At 42.6% G+C, this 19,909-nt stretch overlaps 1 protein-coding gene across 1 annotated transcript in view; it reads right to left on the bottom strand.

Annotated features, from left to right (window-relative positions):
- LOC126248272 (serine/threonine-protein kinase PLK1-like) overlaps positions 1-19,909 on the bottom strand; it is a 300,476-nt gene that overhangs the window by 60,960 nt on the left and 219,607 nt on the right. Inside the window, exon 2 of the mRNA XM_049949120.1 lies at positions 5,243-5,350. Within this exon, the coding sequence (XP_049805077.1) occupies positions 5,243-5,350 (108 nt within the window). The remainder of the gene's footprint in view (positions 1-5,242; positions 5,351-19,909) is intronic.

Here is a 19,909-nt window from a genome sequence, read left to right as displayed (position 1 = left end):
TTCTGAACTTCCTTACGACGTTTCATTGACGATACTTTCCTACAGACAACAGTATAGTCCACGAACAATCTGATAGTACTGTTGACATCCGATCTATATCTACGTCTATATTTCGAAAGTCACCTTACTGTGTGTAGCGGAGGGTACTTTGTGTACCAGTCTCTTCCAATTTTCCTGTTCCAGTGGCGTATGTTTCGCGGAAGAAACGTTACCGATAAGCCTTCGAGTTAGCTAGAATCTCTTATTTCATCTTGAGGATCTCTTCACGAGATATACGCAGGATAAAGCAATACATTGGTTCGCTCTTGTACGAACGTGCACTCTCAGAATTTTAACGGCAGACCATATCTTAAGGCAGAATGCCTTTCATCGACTTTTATCATCCACTGGAGTTGGTTTATCATCTCCATGACGCCTTCGCGCTTACTAAAGTAATCTACACTCCTGGAAATTGAAATAAGAACACCGTGAATTCATTGTCCCAGGAAGGGGAAACTTTATTGACACATTCCTGGGGTCAGATACATCACATGATCACACTGACAGAACCACAGGCACATAGACACAGGCAACAGAGCATGCACAATGTCGGCACTAGTACAGTGTATATCCACTTTTCGCAGCAATGCAGGCTGCTATTCTTCCATGGAGACGATCGTAGAGATGCTGGATGTAGTCCTGTGGAACGGCTTGCCATGCCATTTCCACCTGGCGCCTCAGTTGGACCAGCGTTCGTGCTGGACGTGCAGACCGCGTGAGACGACGCTTCATCCAGTCCCAAACATGCTCAATGGGGGACAGATCCGGAGATCTTGCTGGCCAGGGTAGTCGACTTACACCTTCTACAGCACGTTGGGTGGCACGGGATACATGCGGACGTGCATTGTCCTGTTGGAACAGCAAGTTCCCTTTCCGGTCTAGGAATAGTAGAACGATGGGTTCGATGACGGTTTGGATGTACCGTGCACTATTCAGTGTCCCCTCGACGATCACCAGTGGTGTACGGCCAGTGTAGGAGATCGCTCCCCACACCATGATGCCGGGTGTTGGCCCTGTGTGCCTCGGTCGTATGCAGTACTGATTGTGGCGCTCACCTGCACGGCGCCAAACACGCATACGACCATCATTGGCACCAAGGCAGAATCGACTCTCATCGCTGAAGACGACACGTCTCCATTCGTCCCTCCATTCACGCCTGTCGCGACACCACTGGAGGCGGGCTGCACGATGTTGGGGCGTGAGCGGAAGACGGCCTAACGGTGTGCGGGACCGTAGCCCAGCTTCATGGAGACGGTTGCGAATGGTCCTCGCCGATACCCCAGGAGCAACAGTGTCCCTAATTTGCTGGGAAGTGGCGGTGCGGTCCCCTACGGCACTGCGTAGGATCCTACGGTCTTGGCGTGCATCTGTGCGTCGCTGCGGTCCGGTCCCAGGTCGACGGGCACGTGCACCTTCCGCCGACCACTGGCGACAACATCGATGTACTGTGGAGACCTCACGCCCCACGTGTTGAGCAATTCGGCGGTACGTCCACCCGGCCTCCCGCATGCCCACTATACTCCCTCGCTCAAAGTCCGTCAACTGCACATACGGTTCACGTCCACGCTGTCACGGCATGCTACCAGTGTTAAAGACTGCGATGGAGCTCCGTATGCCACGGCAAACTGGCTGACACTGACGGCGGCGGTGCACAAATGCTGCGCAGCTAGCGCTTGTACAGCCCTCTCGCAGTGTCCGGAGCAAGTATGGTGGGTCTGACACACCGGTGTCAATGTGTTCTTTTTTCCATTTCCAGGAGTGTATAATGAAACATGATCCTCTCTATTTCCTATATCAACCCTGTCTGGTACGTACCCAGACTGCCGAGCAGTACTGAGGTACTGGTAGACCAAGGGTTTTTTAAAACTTCCTGGCAGATTAAAACTGTGTGCCCGACCGAGACTCGAACTCGGGACCTTTGCCTTTCGCGGGCAAGTGCTCTACCAACTGAGCTACCGAAGCACGACTCACGCCCGGTACTCACAGCTTTACTTCTGTCAGTATCTCGTGTCCTACCTTCCAAACTTTACAGAAGCTCCGCTGCAGAGTGAAAATCTCATTCAAGGGTTTTTTAAGCTACCTCCTCTGTAGACGGACAACATTTGCTCAGGATTCTTCTAGTGAGTGTCTCTGGCGTCTCCCAATCTGGATTAGTTCCATGTGGTAGTTACTTTTTCAATAACTCCCTATGCATACACTCTGATATTTTGCGAGAAATTCCAGTCACACAGTTGGTCTGATATCTGTACACTCTTATTTCGTTGATAAGACGGCGGTGCAGAACTTTATCGAAACCTTTCGGAAGTTAAGAAACACGGCATCAGCCTGGGAGCCGCTATACTCTGCTTTCTGGGTCTCGTGGATGAGCAAAGAGGGCAGTGTTTCACGTGATTGTTTTCGGAACCCACGTTGATTTTTACACAGTTTTCCGGCTCCCAGAGATGTCTTAGCACGTGAGCATAAAACACGTTCCAAAATCCTGAAGCAGACCGAGATATAGGTCTATAGTTTAGTGGGTCTGTTCGAAACGTGAACGACCTGCGCTTTTTCCCAATCACTGGGAATGGTTCGCTAGTCTATCGACCTACGGTTCACTGGTACTAGGAGAGGATCAAGTACTTTTACACACAGTGTAGAATCGTACTGATGTCCCATCAGGTACAGTGGCCTTTCCTCTCTTTAGCGATTTCAGTTGCTTTTCTATAACATGGTCAATTATTTCGATATCTGTCAATTTGACTTTCGTATAACGATTTAAATGAGAAATTACAGTTCAATATTTCTTACTGAAACAGGGCTGGAAACATGCGTTCAATATTTCACCCTTCTCTGTCATCCTTCGTTTCGATGCCATTACCGTCACAAGAGTTTATGTACAGATAGGTGGCTTCGATACGTTTACTCGCTTAATGGTAGACGTGAACTACGTAATTGTCCTGTCATATCGATAAATAGAATTCTTCTTTCCAATTCAATGAAATTTTCACGCATGGCTCCAAGCCATCCGCACACGGGACTAGAAAGCGTTTTTCGACGAGAAGTTGGTCGTGATTTGTGAAGTCACAGCGTGAAATTTCACGTTCTCATCTACATCTACGTGATTACTCTGCTATTCACAATAAAGTGCCTGGCAGAGGGTTCAATGAACGACCTTCATGCTGTCTCTCTACCGTTCCACTCTCGAACGGCACGGGGGAAAAACGAGCACTTAAATTTTTCTGTGCGAGCCCTGATTTCTCTTATTTTATCGTGATGATCATTTCTCCATATGTAGGTGGGTGCCAACAGAATGTTTACGGAATCTAAGGACAGAACCGGTGTTGTTTTAATGATTGCCACACCAATTCACGTATCATGTCTGTGACACTATCTCCCTATTTCGTGAAATACAAAACGAGCTGCCCTTCTTTGTACTTTTTCGATGTCATCCGTCAGTCCCACCTGATGCGGATCCCACACCGCGCAGCAATACTCCAGAATAGGGCGGACAAGCGTAGTGTGAGCAGTCTCTTTGGTAGACCTGTTGCACCTTTTAAGTATTCTGCCAATGAATCGCAGTCTTTGGTTTGCTCTACCCACAATATTATCTATGTGATCGTTCCAATTGTAATCCCTAAGTATTTAGTTGAATTTACAGCCCTCAGATTTGTGTGACTTATCGCGTAATCGAAATTTAGCCGATTTATTTTGGTACTAACGTGAATAACTTCGCACTTTTCTTTATTCAGGATCAATTGCCACTTTTCGCACCATGCAGATATCTTATCTAAATCACTTTGCAAGTCGTTTTGATCATCTGATGACTTTACAAGACGGTAAATGACAGCATTATCTGCAAACAATGTAAGACGGCTACGTTACACAACGTTCTGTAGCGCGAAAGACTAAATAAAAGACGACACATTCTTGCTACGTGGAGCGGAACGTGGCCAATGAGATGCACGATCGCTTTGTACGTTACAAGCAGAACTTATAAGACGCCGAATTTGATTTCCTGGTTTGGAATATTCGGTGCGTTTCATATTATAACTTACTTTACATGAATGTGTACTGTTTCGAAGCATCCGCGCATGTAAGATCTCTAAAACGTCTCCTTTTGGTTAGAATTTTTGCGATAAAATTATTGGAAATGTGATGCTGGTGGTTAATAAATGTTTACAGTTTGTTGTTTAGGCATAACAACTTCGTGTTATGAAAGTACGCTGTTTGAAGATAATCGCACAGTGAAAATTCTTCGAAGATGCGTTGTTCTTGGAGCCATTTTTTTATAATTGAAAGTCAGTAACCTGTCAGCGATTAAAGCCTTCAGAAGATCTTAACATAAAACGAATGCCTGTATGCTACATATCACAGTGTAGTGTAGTGGATACATGTGTGGAGTTACGAAGTAAAGTGTGGGTGGTTTGCTTCCTTGAGTTTTTTAAAAATGGTACTGAGGTTTTTTCCTTGATTTAATAGAATTATGGTCTGTATTATTCCATCTAATTTGAATATAAGAGCGTTCTCTCAGGAGTGAGTTTGTTCCAGTTTGAAAACATTCCAAGGAACATGGACTAACGAACTGGAAAACTGTTCTGTTTTGTACGTCACTGCCTCATTCGATCGGAATTTGGTGACTATTTTCTCATCCGAAAAACTTGCTTGTTTGAACTCTTGTACTTCACATGTTATAAAAATTCTGCTGCTCAGTAGAAACAGTGTTCTAGCAAGAATGAACTTTTCGTTTTATTAAAAGGTGAGAATGATGAAATTTTTATTGTATGTGGAAGACTATTGTAACTATGTAACGCACTACTTGTGATGGAAGTTTTAAAAGATGTCTTCACTGCTGAACATAGAACTCTGCCAGACACTTGTTGTCTTATATAGGTGTTGCCTATACCAGTTTCTTTGCCGCTTTAGCACCGTGTCCCTTGACGCTGAACGTTTTTGGTCCCGGAGATGAATTTATGTTGGCCGCTCAGGTAATTTGGAAACTAGATCCTCAGAAAATATCTCAACAACCCTGGAATTTTGTTGGCGGCGTTCAGATTCACCCTGTATACATTTATCTCGATTTTACGCTGTGGATACGCCTTCTGCACTGTCCCACGTATGTGCAGCGGCTGCGACTTTCCCACGTACGGCACTACTACGGCGTTTAGCCAGCAGCCTACACGCAAGGCGCTCACCACCTAGCGCTTGTACCGCGAGCAAGACTTACCTTGTGGATATGGTGTCGCTTGGTGATCCTGTTCTTCGGGATGATCTTGCCAGCGTACACTGTATCCGTCGTTAGGTCCATCAGCTCGTGGACACGTGCGAAGCCACCCTGAAATCAAATTGTACCAATTACTGAACATGTACTCAAGTGTGTGCTCTGCTGCTACGATTTTCGGTACATACATGTTTTTTTTAAAAAAAACTGTGCCCGCTATTTGCTAGGTTGTATTTTGTGTCATGCTGTGCATTTCTTTCGATCTCAATGAAATTTGAGCCTAATCAGATGATTACCATCAAGTTTACATTTGTACCGACTGGGAGAATACTTCACACAGAAATCTGTAGAGACTTTTAGATACATTCGTAATTATCGTAAACTGGTAGTCTGCATACTAACGTTTACTGGAATATTTTCCTTCATTACCCTTTGCCTTTACCAGGGTCATTTTGCGCTATAAATTCTGACACGCCCTGTATAAGCAGTTTCTTGTGAAATAATGCGGTCTGCGCTCTTTTGCAAGATGAGAAATAAGAACGCAATTAGCAAAATGCCTGCGTCGCTAAAGAAACAGAAACGGCGCGCCAGTTCTGCTGGCACGGTATATCGAAACTGAATATTCTTATATCTGGAGCATATTTCGCTGCCAAGGGGCCGCATTCGGATTGTTGCCTGATAGAGCGCCATCACTGCATGCCCTCCGACGTTCACCTCTAATTACTTTTGCTAAGCTGGAGCACTCACGTAGAGTTGTTCTGAAACTTAACTTCTGCGAATCACGCAGCAGTTCCCTTGGTGGCCACGATGCAGTAACTTTAGCGGACTTACTGTCCTGCAGTCGTCTCGTATATGATTAAAACCAAGGGAAATACCTAAAAAGGTACCTTAAAACATGCACTTGGCTCTGCTCCGAAATGAAATGAGATGAGAAACACATCATACGGTGTAGTTTTAACTAGTCAAGACGTCCCAGTTTCGGCACTGCTAATGCTATTAACGTATCTGCGCGGATGAGAGAAATGTTATCTGCATCCCCTAGTCTTATCTGCATCCAATTCAAGCTCACGTGAAATACTTAAAGCATTAGACCCAGAAATATAACATCTCATACGTATTGTAATGAATAATATATATAGAACTGGTAATATCTAAGAAGACTTTAAGGAAAGTATCATTATAATTATACTAAAGAACAACAAAGCAGTTACATGTGAAGATATCAGGACTTTGAGCATCCTAACACTTCGAAAATATTAACAAGAGTAATACATAGACGCACTAAGAAAAAAATCTGAAGACAATTTACCTGAAGAACAATTTTGCTTTACGGTAAACGGAGAAAGTTACCTAGCTCCTTAGACCTCAGGAAGCACTCGACACTGTCAAATGGAAGAAACTAACAGAAGTACAAAAAATTATTAAACTAGACTACATAGACAAGAACAATTGAAAAAGGTCAAACAGCGATAGTGAAGATAAGAAATACACAAAAAGAAGCCAGAATTTTTAAGGCGTTAGTCATAGGTACATGTGACACACGAGTCCAAGGAATACTGTACATCGAACGCAATAAATGAAGAAAGAACACAAACTTTCAGGTTTGCGTCTGAAAACGCTGTAACAGCTCCCGATGAAAGTAATCTCTGTCTTTGAAGTTATTAGTACAGTACTAAATAAAGTTTACAAAAAGAAAACTAACTCAAAAAAGACATACTTGTGTGCTCGAAGAAATCAAAAGTAATAAATATTACAATTAATGAAAAGAAAATAGACAAGATCATTCGAATATTTAGAGCTAAGTTGACGGATGACGGCAAGAACTCATAAAACAAAGAATTAGAGAAAGCAAATTAATTTCATGGCTAAAAGAAAGTGCTTTGATAGAGCAATAAAGATACTGAAATGAGGTAAAAAAGATGGTTAACAGCTTCATTTGGGTCCAGCACTTTGTGGCTTCAATACGAAAAAATGAAGTTTCTGCAAGCATTTGAGGTATGAGGCTCTAGACACCTGTTTACGATGAAGTGAACAGATAGAACCACTACCCAGGAAGTCCTGCAAACAGTTTGCGAAGAAATGCCATTTACGAGAATAATAGTGAAGAAGACACGAGTGGATTGGTTACATAATACGACACAACCAAACTGCAAGGTAAGATAGCCCAAGAAAACCACGATGGCATTTTTCACCCAGCCATTCTTTGTATAGCTCTATTTGCGATATGAACAAACGCACTGGTTAGCAACATAACGAGAGCTGTAATGTATCAGTGAACCTCAAAATATTTGTGCTATGCATAAAGGGGAGGAAAACGCAGCTGCACATTACAAATAAAATGACAGCTGCAGAGTGCGAAATGCAGTCGATAAAAACGTTACACTGAGTAGGAAATAAATGCATTGCTGCCAACTGAAAACGAATGGAAGTGCGAATAGCGTCTTAGCATAAATAAAGCTGTACCGTGATTTGCTTTTGCTATATACCTTCAAGGGATTTTCTTTAACTCTTTCTGTGCACCGGATCTCTGACGGTACGCTTGCACGTTCATTTGCTGAAGTCTCTCTCTTAATTTCCATTCCACAGAACTTAGATGCCGATCATGACATATTAATACAAAATAGGGCTGACATATTGCCAAATGTTAATCCCATAGTTCCTTTATCAAATGCACTCTAATTCGTCATGATGTTAAAACCAATTTAACGCGCTGTAATTTTCCATGTACTAAGCGTTGAATTGCGTACTTGAAAATACTCTTACATTTAAGAGAAACGTTGGTAGGTTCACCGATGTGCCGAACATTATATTATGGGTGATAAACGAAAGTCACACCGCAAATCTAAGATTCCAATTGATGGAATGTTTTCGAACAACCTTCAGGTAGCTTTGTGGCAGCTTATGGTAATTATGTGATCTCTGTTCACAATAATGACTTGGATGTAAGGCGGTTGCTGGTACGGCGGAAGCAGGAAATGGATCTTTGCTTCCCGCACTGCAGCCAACGACCGTCGCAGCTAGTAAGCGGAGAACCGCACCGGAAATGACCGCGGAGAAGCCCTCGGACATTGGCGCGCCAGGTACATACAGTCTGCGGCCGCGAGCTCGGCTCCAGTTCACCACAGGCACTGGAGGGTGAAGCTTTGACAATGCCAGCCACTCGTGCTGGCGAAACGTCAGTAAAATCATTAGATGACCGAAGAACCCGAGACAGAAGCCAATAGGCAGTTTGTCAACAAGTGGCCACGAAAGCCTTTACAATTTTGTAAGCAGGATGTTCATGGTAAAGATAACAAGCGCATTTCGCCGTCTTTAGCACTTGCAGACGTCTGCTGTACTCGACTCATTCGAGCTAAGATGCTGACTCTGTCAGCAATGTGTAATAATAACAATGGCAGTTACTATTATCGATCGCTTGTATTGCAAATAGACGGAAGTCGTAATATCCGCAATGTTCTTTTACTCTTAACCACGGAGCAATTATTAATGCAGGTATCCGCACGGACTTCTAGAAATAGAACAGTACATTCAACATCGGTCTACATCTACATGACTGTTCTGCAATTCACACGTAGATGTTTGACACAGGGTTCATAGAACCACTTTCAGACTATTTCCCGGCCGTCCCATTCTCGAATAGTGAGTGGGAAAAGTGAATACCTAACTCTTACCGTGCGATCTCTCATTTATCTTATTTTGTTACGATGATTAGTAATCCGTATGTCGGTGGGAATCAGCAATATATTTTCGGAGTCTGAGCAGAAAGCTGGTGACTAAAATTTTGTGGAAAGAGCTTGCCGAAATGAAATATGTCTCCTTTATTTCGCAATAATACAACTTTTTCGGTGTCAACACTACCTGCTAATGATCCCATACGACGAAGCAAGAGGACGGGCAAGCCTACTGTAGGCAGTCTCTCTAAGAGATTTGTTTCACCTTCTAGGTGTTCTGCCGATAAAACTGTCTTTGGTTCGCATTCTCCCCAACATTTTGTATGCCTTTGTTCCAAATTGAGTGGTTCGTAATTGTAATCCGTGGGCATTTATTTTAATCGAAAACCTTTAAATTTGTATTTTTGTGTAATCGAAATTTAGCGGAACGTTTTGGAACTCATGTGGAATACCTCACTTTTTGTCGTTTAAGGTCATTACCTACATCTTTTCGCACAATACAGGTATCATGTGTAAATTATTTTGTATTTCGTTTTGACCTTCTGATAATTTTTCCAGACGGCAATCGACAGAGATTATGCCAGCAGTAATCTCCACACTACTTTAATAATCGATATTTTTACCTTCCGATGAAGTCAATTTTTTATTCATACGACGCGTTTCAACATTCAAGTTTCGTCATACGGCGTCCATCTCTCAACATCAGATTCGTACTAAGTTTCCCAACCTTGTGGCGAGTCTAGAGAAACGTTTGGAACAGTTTCAGTTCCTATGTTTCGCATGTCTTCCACTATCACTGTGGTGCATTTGCTCAACGATCACTGTTCACATCTTCATAAAAAGTCCGCAAGCAGCTGCTCAGCACATGGAAAGAAGTAACTTCGTACGAGTGCTAGTCATTTTCTTTCCTCTATCAATCGAAAAAGGAGCGAGAGGAGGGAAAAATGCCTCTGTATGAGCGTAAATCTTTTCAACATGGCTATTTATAAAATTTAACAGACTGATTTATCAGAGACGACTACCAGCCAGCAAAATTATTTATTTTGCAACATGATTCGAGGTATGACATCAAACAAAAATTGCAACACAAAACATTTAACACGAATACCCACAAATCTTAATGCTTTATTTTCCTGTCATGGGATATGTCGAAGTCTGCCTGCGAAGACAGAAGTATAATCCATTTGTTACACCTAAGTTTAATGTTAGCACGAGCGATGCTGTTAATCACAGTCCAGATTTTTAATCATCAGAGATTAATGTAGAAGCAAGTCGAGAAGTACTTAACAATCTTAAGCCCCTCTAATTTTGAGAGAACTCAGCCGTAATCGCCTTACGCTCTCAAAATTTCGCTAAGTATCGAGCCTAATTAAAGACGAACAGTCTGATGGTCAACACCGCGCAACTCAGCGAGGGAGGGTCCGGTGACAATCTACATTGACGAATCTTCAAACAATACTGTCATTAAGCGATTGGCGTGTATAATTTCAAGACATTAACGAGATGCGACCAGTGCAGGAGAGAAACTCTAGGGCGCATAGTCACTGATAACTCCACTGGATGAGAATACTAATATAATTTTAATAAAATCTTTAGCAATTCCATTTTTCTATGCTACAGTCAATTTCTTGCTCTAGTGTTCAACAAAGGAGCACAGTGATTTCAAATTGTCTCAGTATCTGTTTTCGCGAAGAATGAACACCAGTTTATAAAAACCTTGTAAAAAATATTCCTGTTTTAAACCTCTCATCACAGGTTTGTACTGCTGTTGTTTTCCTTTAACAGACACACTTGGAACTGTTGAGATTAAAGTGCTTCCTTTACGAATCAAGATCCAACTAATCTGACTGCGCCTTCACTTTACTAAATCAATGTAACGCTTCTGAATTTTACGAAAACGAATGATGCAAAAGTAAGTATTTTCTTTACCCTTTATCAAAGCTTCTTCCTTGTTTGCAGTTATCTTCGTGTGTTGAATTGCAATTTAATTAGTATACTTTCTTTCATATATTACAACAGGGTTCCTCGGCCAAAAACTTGCGAATGGATAACTAAATAACTCTTCTCAAAAATGTAGTTTTATGTATGCTTTCAGAAACACTTTGAATGAATTTGGACGTTACCAATACTCGAGGGAGGGAGGGAGGGAGCACATGTACTATGTTAGAACAACGGACGTGCTCACTTCTAGCTTGGGTCTACATTGTTTGTGTCGGAGTTGTGTCCTCAAAAGTACTCACTTGCTAAAACGTAGAGGAATAGGAATCAACTTTATGTTTTTGACCCAAAATTTAATCACACTTGTTGAAATATCTAGTTCCTAAACATGCGAAAAAAGAGCGGACTGGAGAATGGGGAGAAGTGTAGGAGGAGCGATACGTGCCTTACTGGAAATTGTTTTTACGCACCTTATCGTATTCAACACTCGCAGATTTGAGGTTGACCAAAGGAAGGAATGACAGTTCGAATCTGTATAGAAGTGTTGCCAACACATATGATACTATTAGCTAACAGCTGCCTGTTTTCTTCTTCTATGAAAGCCAGTGGCAGCTACCTAAACGCCTAAGACAAGTTATGTGGAATAAAAATGTCCCTCGTCCAAACTCACTCTCTCTCTCTCTCTCTCTCTCTCTCTCTCTCTCTCTCTCTCTCACACACACACACACACACACACACACACAAAGCGCGCCGCCCCCCCCCCCCCCCCCCCCAAAGTCGCACACACTTGGCGATAAGCGGCGCGCAAGACAACGTACGCGACGTACTGCTGCACAGATCATCGGAAACGTTTACTGGCGGACCTAGATTAAATATCTGCAATTCTAAATATGTTAAATCAGTCTCATTAATGGTCGACCGCTTCGCTTTGATCCTTGACGAAGTGTTAAATTTGCGACAGTCATTAAAACTCTGAAATCCAACCACTTCCAGAGAGATACAGAGATCCGACAATGACGAACATTTACGCCACTTACAGTTCTTACACAGATTAGAACTGGCGTGTAACCATTTGCACCTACAATCCTCACATAACGAAACAAGAATACACTTAAAAGACTGTAAGGGGCGAAAAAGTCGTACGAAAACATCACACTAATTTCCCCGGAATGAAATATATTTCATTGGCTTCAATGAAAACCTCGTGGAGTCTGTGTCGTTTACTAAATACCACGGTCCCGTTAGCTGTTTGGCTTCACAATCGAATTTGCGGTCTGTGCCCACTTAGACCCTGCACGCTCGCTCGACGATAACACTCGCCTAAAAACCCAGCATGACGCGACCAGAAATACACACCCGCGCACGGGAATTCAGTTCGGATTCTCTCATTTTTCTGTAGTGCAAGAAATTTCAATTGTGGTGTGCCCTCTGCAGTAGTAAGTGGTTATGTCTTTGGATGTACATGGGAACAGGTTTCCAGAATGAGATATTCACTCTGCAGCGGAGTGTGCGCTGATATGAAACTTCCTGGCAGGTTAAAACTGTGTGCCGGACCGAGACTCGAACTCGGGACCTTTGCCTTTCGCGGGCAAGTGCTCTACCATCTGAGCTACCCAAGCACGACTCAGGCCCCGTCCTCACAGCTTTACTTCTACCAGTACCTCATCTCCTACCTTCCAAACTTTACAGAAGCTCTCCTTCAAACCTTGCAGAACTAGCAGTCCTGAAAGAAAGGATTTTGCGGAGACATGGCTTATCCACAGCCTGGGGGATGTTTCCAGAATGAGATATTCACTCTGCAGCGGAGTGTGCGCTGATATGAAACTTCCTGGTAGAAGTAAAGCTGTGAGGACGGGGTATGAGTCGTGCTTGGGTAGCTCAGATGATAGAGCACTTGCCCGCGAAAGGCATAGTTCCCGAGTTCGAGTCTCTCGGTGCGGCACACAGTTTTAATCTGCCAGGAAGTTTCATGGCAACAGGTAGTGGCCGTCTGCTGCGAACCTTTATGTTCAGAAATGTGTGCTGAACGCTGTGCTCCGATATACTTGTGCCTGTACCAGCATTGTACTTTATTGTAAGATCTGCCACAGACCGCCACAAAGCCTGAATTTCAGAGAGGGCAAGCTTCCGACCGCCACTTTCAGTGATGTGGACGTTCAGCACTTTTTCGCCTATTCGTGGCTTAACCGTCCTTCAATCACTTTCCACAGATGCTCACGACTATCACGCCAACAACCGACCATCTTCGCCGTTTCGAGATGATGTTTCCCAGCCGCCGGGCTATAACGATCAGCCTTATGCGAGAGGATTTCTCAATTTGCGGCCATCGTCGTCACTAGAGTTATTCCCGTTCTTCTCTGCTCCATTTATATACCTTCCTTGCCGCATCACGTGCCTGCAAAGCCACCACGTGGTATTCACTCTCATGGTGGGCAGTGGTCATATTGTTTTGGCTAATCAGAGTGTCTGCTCAGTTATTCAGTACCCATCCGTTCTGAATACGTGGGCATAAATCGAAGATATATGTTTGCACTGAGAGTAAGTCCGTTTCTACGAGTTTTAAATGAAATTTACCCTTGGATCTTGGACAGATGAAAGTGAAGTACACAGCAGTTAGAGTGTTGTCGTTCATTATGAGTGGAGACGTCTATTCAGTCAGACTGCGTCCACTTTTTTACTCAAGCATCAAATTATAAAATGTCCAGTTTTGTCCATTTGAGTTACGCATTGCTTCTCGTAACTGACAATGAGATATATACCTCAGAAAATAAACGGACAGTGTCCTGGAGTGCGTATTTCCCCGTCATATACTTAACAGATTCATGTACTTCTAAGAAGTGAAACCCCTCTGTTCAGTAACTATGGGCAATTACTATCGAATATGGGGGGCGGGGGGGAAGAGTGGGATTTGGCATTTCAAATGTACAGTAATTCTGGAGATATACTGGAAACACAACAGTGCTTTACAAATTTGGTTATTTCAAGTTTTAAGTCAAAATTTTTGTGTAGTTGGATACTTATGAAGACTTTAATATGTATTTGAATATTACGAAAAAGTCAAATAATTGGAAATTAAAAATTGATGACTAAGTTGCAAATTAAGGTTGAAGAAACACCCGAAAATGCGCACGAGCTGCCTATGCGGAAGCCTCCGTGTGACAAGTCTTCTGATTCCAACATCTTCATCTTCATAGGATGGAGTTAACTAAGAAGCCCAGGGATACGATGCCGGAGGTGAGTAGAACTAGTAGCTTCAGTGCTGGTAACTAAGGAAATGCTGTGGTTTCATAAATGATTAAGTGTCAAGTCAATGAAAGTTATTTGCTTCAAAAACTCTTGGAAGGATGGATATCGCCCAGTTCCCTCAAAAAAGAAGAATGCTTCAAATAAAGAGTCAGAATTCTGTTCTGCCAAACAATTACTGGAAGGCAAATTTCATCTTCACTGTAATTTTCTAGTGATATCCTGATAAATATAATAAACTTGCGTTAACTTTTCTTACTTGCGATTAACATGGCACAATACATAAATGCGTTTCTCTCGGTAATTTTTTTTATCTAAGTATCCCTCTGCATATACATCGACAAACTGCGCAACACAGTTCAGTGCATGGCAGAGGGTAATTCCAATATAGGTCTACCAGTTATTAGGGCATCTTCCCGTTCCAGTAACATATTGCGTGCGGGAAGAATAACAGCTTAAAATGCTTGTGTATTTGCTGTAATTAGTCTAATCTTGTCACATGGAAGCGACACGTAGGAGGTTATTTATTTCTGAAAATATCATTTAAAGTTGGTTCTTGACACTTTGTAAGCAAGCTTTCGCGGGATAGTTTGCGTGTATCTTAAAACACCTGGAAAGTCAAATAGAAGCTGAAAAAACTGAACTGACAACGAGTCAAGCCTGTGACATGGGTGTTGCCTTCTCTGTATACGTTCAATATCCCTTGTTAGTCTCATTTGTTGTTCGTTACACACACTTTAACAGCAGTCGAGGATAGGTCACAAGAGTGTTTCGTACAGACGCCTTCATAGATTACTGCATTTTCCTAGTGCTCTACAAATGTTACCTCCTTTACTTACGACTGAGCCAATGTGATCAATTTCATATCCCTACACATTGTTACATTCCGTATTTGACTTGACAGATTCCAGTTATGACTCAGTATTTTAGTCATGGGATACTAGGTTTTTTTCGCTTTGTGAACTGCATAATTTTACATTTCTCAACATTTAGAGAAATTTGTCAATCTCTGCACTGCACTGGAATCTTTTCGAGATCTGCCAATATTTGTGCAGTTTTTTCCAGACAGTACTCCATTACAGATAACCACATAATCTGCGAAAAGTCTGGACGATTATATTAATACTGCCTGCAAAGTCACAACAACAAGGGTCAACATATTTCCCTGGGGTTATACATAAAGGAACTAGTAAATCTGTCGATGACGTCGATCCAAAATAAAACGCTGCGTCCCCTCTATCATGAAATTTTCAATTCAGTCACGATTTTCGCCTGATACGCAATACGGTCGTATTTTCGATATTAAGTATGTAAGGTACCATGTCAAATGCTTTAAGTCGAAAAATACTGCGCCTATTTGACTGGGCCATGGCTTTCAGAAATTCATAATCGATGTTCTTGGAATCCATACTGCTTGGCATGGACGAGGTCATTCCGTTCGAGATACGAACAATATTCTCTGCAATAGCTTAACGACCACTTTTTGTCCTAGCTGTGGGCCATTAGCGAACTCTGACGTCTTGTGTCTCGTTGTCCAGCGTCGGTGCGTTTATTCTATTAGCGCCCTGAATTACTTTTAAGGAAGCGGTCAACAACTGGACTCTGCTGACAACATCGGCCGACCTCTGTTCACAGCTGTGGCTACGACTGGTGATGTCACGCACGGGTCAAGAGTTTGTCGCTGCGGATAACCCGGCAACCCGGACGTTTCTCCAGCTTTTACACTCACTCTGGCGCCTGAGTAAAGACTTCCTAGTTGCCAGCACCCTCTGCAAGCGTTTAGCAAATGAACGTTACGCTACCACCGAGTCTGATATTTAGTGTAGAAACGCGTAGCAGCCCTTAACTTGATTTGATTGTGACGTCCCGTCATACATTTCAGTGAAGGATTAGGAATACGTGTGGGAGCTTACAGGAAGACGTCTATAACCCTAAAAAATAGTGGAGACAATAATAAATCTGTACGGATTTATGTACTGACAGTATGTAATGACTTACGTTTCGGGCAAAATTCCTCATTTCGAAAATATGCATTTTACCACTACGCTACTTTGACAGTAGGATACTTCCTCCGCCGGCCGAAGTGGCCGTGCGGTTAAAGGCGCTGCAGTCTGGAACCGCAAGACCGCTACGGTCGCAGGTTCGAATCCTGCCTCGGGCATGGATGTTTGTGATGTCCTTAGGTTAGTTAGGTTTAACTAGTTCTAAGTTCTAGGGGACTAATAACCGCAGCAGTTGAGTCCCATAGTGCTCAGAGCCATTTGAACCATTTTGATACTTCCTCCCTCTCCCCTCCCCCCCTTTCCCTCTCCCTCTAACTAGCGTCAAAAATACTTCCACTAGGCTATCGAACAAACTCAGATCGGAACTCCCGGCCTGATGCCATACGATCATAACATCTCTCATAGGGTGACAAACAGGGAACAGTATAACGTCAGCTGTGATCAAAGCACACGATAGGAAAATAAACATTAAAAACACGAAGTTCAATGGTTTAACTTGTGTGTGCTATTTATTCAAACAACATGTACCCTGTTTTGTGCCTCTCTCTGCAAGTAAGAGTAACATGCATATGAGGACATCGAGAACAAGACAAACTATAAGCAATTACAAAATACTGTCGCGAAATATTAAGGCTAAAGAAAAACTCATCTTGCTAACTCACCAACCACTTTCACAAAAACTGTGGCAAGTGCCAAACTATTTGACCACTGAATGAAGATGCTACAAAGCCCTACTCGCGAGAGACTACGATAGAGATTACAATAAAAGAAAAATATTTTCAGGAGTATTTTTTTCCGTAAAGAAATATATTTTTAGGTTTCAATAAAACTTGAGCCACTAACTATAGCACAAATGTGTGTAAATATGTTTGAGAAATAACATTTTTTTTGTTTGATTAATTGCGCGGAATCCAATTTTTTTTAATTATTCTGCAAACACGGCTGCTATTACATTGTTAAAAAGCGAAGGATGCTGTTTACTGTGGTTTACATTTCCGCTGTCGGTTCTTTGGTCCTAAACGCTACTCCAATTTTGTTCTTGTTTTTAGGTCTGCCTGTACGACTAAATAAAAAGCTTTAAGTAATAGACATACCTAAAAAGGAAGAGTAATGTTTAGAGTCCCATCGAGGACTAAGTTTTTAGAGACTGGGCACAACCTCGGACTAGGGAAGGAAATCGTCTGTGTCCCTCTCGGAGAAACCACGCCTGTTTTCCTTAGCAGTTTAAGGAAACATGTAACAACATAAATCTGTATTCTTGTTCAAGGATTTAAAACGCTGCAGAATGTGAACAGTCCAGTTTCTTACCGCTGAGCCATCTTTTTTTGTTGCACTTATTTTCTTCGTTTTACAAGACACGATCGAGGAACAGGGGAAAAACAAACACGTTTACGTTTGTATTCGTGGCACATGAACTTTTAAGCATAGAAATATGCTCGTCAGTGCATCAAAACGAGGCTACAAGATCCTACTAATAAACTAGAAATATATACGACACAGAACAGATGAGATCGACAGCCGCAGCAAATCGTTATTAGAATTTTAAAACCGTATGCACCCAAAGCAGTATATGGTCTGTATACCGTGGTTACCGCCAAAATCATAAAGACGAAAAGAATACGTATTTTCCCGTATCTACTACAAAGGGTGCGTCATAATCTGGGAATATATCTCCAGGGCCGCCTGTTGCTATGGACATATCAATTACAGTTAGTTTTACTCCTTGATTTGTTCACTAAATAAAGAAAAAATTAATGATGTGACAAAACACTGAAGAACCTAAATATCCTGGATATGTTTTTCTCCCACTTATGTACAGCATAACACACTGAAGTTTTTATTTGTATCAGGCATCCCTGGGAAGCCACGCGGAAAAATAAAAAAAAAAACGTCGTACCGTGGCGCTACGCGCAATCTTATAAGAACTTGAGAACTAAATGTTGTCAACGGTGACAAAGTGTAAAATCTCGCGGTACATGCTTGAGCTCTAAACGAGAAATATAGCCGCCGCCGTCTTCATGGAGATTGTTGTTTACTACGTCTGCAAGTTTTGCAGTTTTGTCACTCTTTCCTCCAGCTTTATGGAGACGCACAGAAACCTACGAAAGTTTTCTCCACATTTTTTCATTTTATGAAACAGATGCTTTGCCATATATTTACACAGGAACATGGGCAAAATAACTGAGTTTGTAACTTAATGTTTAACACTACGCACGAATGTTTTTCATCATTTACGACTCGCCTTGGACACGGAGTGAACACGAATGCCACCAACTAATTTTCGGAGGCTGTTGAGAGATATCTTCTGACACGTTCATACAACGTAATGTGCAGCGCGGTAGCCTGATAGAGAGATGAGCTACCCCCAATCGATTAATGGCTGTGGGCTGGTACATCAACCAACCTGGATGTGGTTATTTATGCGGTTTCTCATTCTTGTTTAGGTAAAGGCTGGGCTGGTTCCCAAATTCTGCCTCGGCTATTACAATCCATTAACAGTTACAATACGGTAATACACAGCAAAGTTGACGAGACTCACGTAGAGAAGCCGCGCACAACTTCCAGCCTATAGTTTACCTTAATGACCGTGACCTGGGGAAGGGCATCGGCCACAATGTAGAATACTAATATAAAGATTGCCAAATCCTAAAAAGCAGAACCCGTACTAGATGGCATAAACGTAAGGGGAAAAGTTGAGGGATATTTTCAGAGTATTTTTTGTACATTTACAACTGATAGAGCAGAGCAATCAATCGCCGTTTTATTGCAGGTTTTATTCGGCAAATAAAGATTTCGGCTAGTGCCTAGCCATTGTAAATGCACCATTTCATAGTATTAATGCATGCAGACTTGTAGTCTTTAAAGAGCTGTGACGGAGCCCAAACAACAGGGAACTGATGCACTAGAACATCTTGATTTGCCGAATAAAACCTACACGAGAAGGGCTACTGATTGCTATGCTTTATCATTTGTGTCGCTGAGTGCACCACGTTCCTAATGGAAGGTAACCTGATTTTTTGCACACTCTGAAAAAAGGACGCACCACGAAGGAATTGTCAGAATGGGCGGAAATTTGTACATGTGATGTGCATCTACAGACAAACACATCATTATAGTTTCAGAAACATTAGATGGTTTATTCAAGAGAAAGAGCTTCACAAATTGAGCAAGTCAATAAAGCTTTGGTCTACCTCTGACCCTTATGCAAGCACTTATTCGGCTTGGAATTGTTAGATAAGAGTTGTTGGATGTCCTCCTGAGGGATATCGTGCCAAATTCTGTCCCATTGGCGTGTTCGAATATCAAAATTCTGACCTGATTTGAAGGCCTTGCCCATAATGCTCCAAACGTTCTCAACTGGGGAGGGGGAAATTGGTGACCTTATTGGCCGAGGTCGGATTTGGGAAGCAGGAAGACAGACAACAAAAACTCTGGCCGTGTGCGGTCGAGCAGTATCTTGCTGAAATATAAGCCCAGGATGGCTTGCCGTGAAGGGCAACAAAACGGGGCGTAGAATATCCTCGATGTGCTGCTGTGCTCTTAGGGTGCCGCGGATGACGACCAAAGGGTTCCTGTTATGGCAACCCAGACCACTGTTCCTGGCTATCGTGCACTATGGCGGGCGACAATCAGGTTCGTATCCCACCGCAGTCCGGGCGGTCTCCAGAAAAGTCTTCACTGGTCATTGGGGCTCTATTCGAAGTGGGCCTCATCACTGACGACAATTTTACTCCACTCAATGAGATTCCGTGCCGAAGTGTGTCTGGAGACGCCCCGGAGTGCGGTGGGATACCAGCCTGACAACCAGGAGTGATGGT

Source organism: Schistocerca nitens, chromosome 3 (genome assembly GCF_023898315.1).
Source record: "Schistocerca nitens isolate TAMUIC-IGC-003100 chromosome 3, iqSchNite1.1, whole genome shotgun sequence".
NCBI lineage: Eukaryota > Metazoa > Arthropoda > Insecta > Orthoptera > Acrididae > Schistocerca > Schistocerca nitens.
This window is presented reverse-complemented; position numbering and strand designations above follow the sequence as displayed.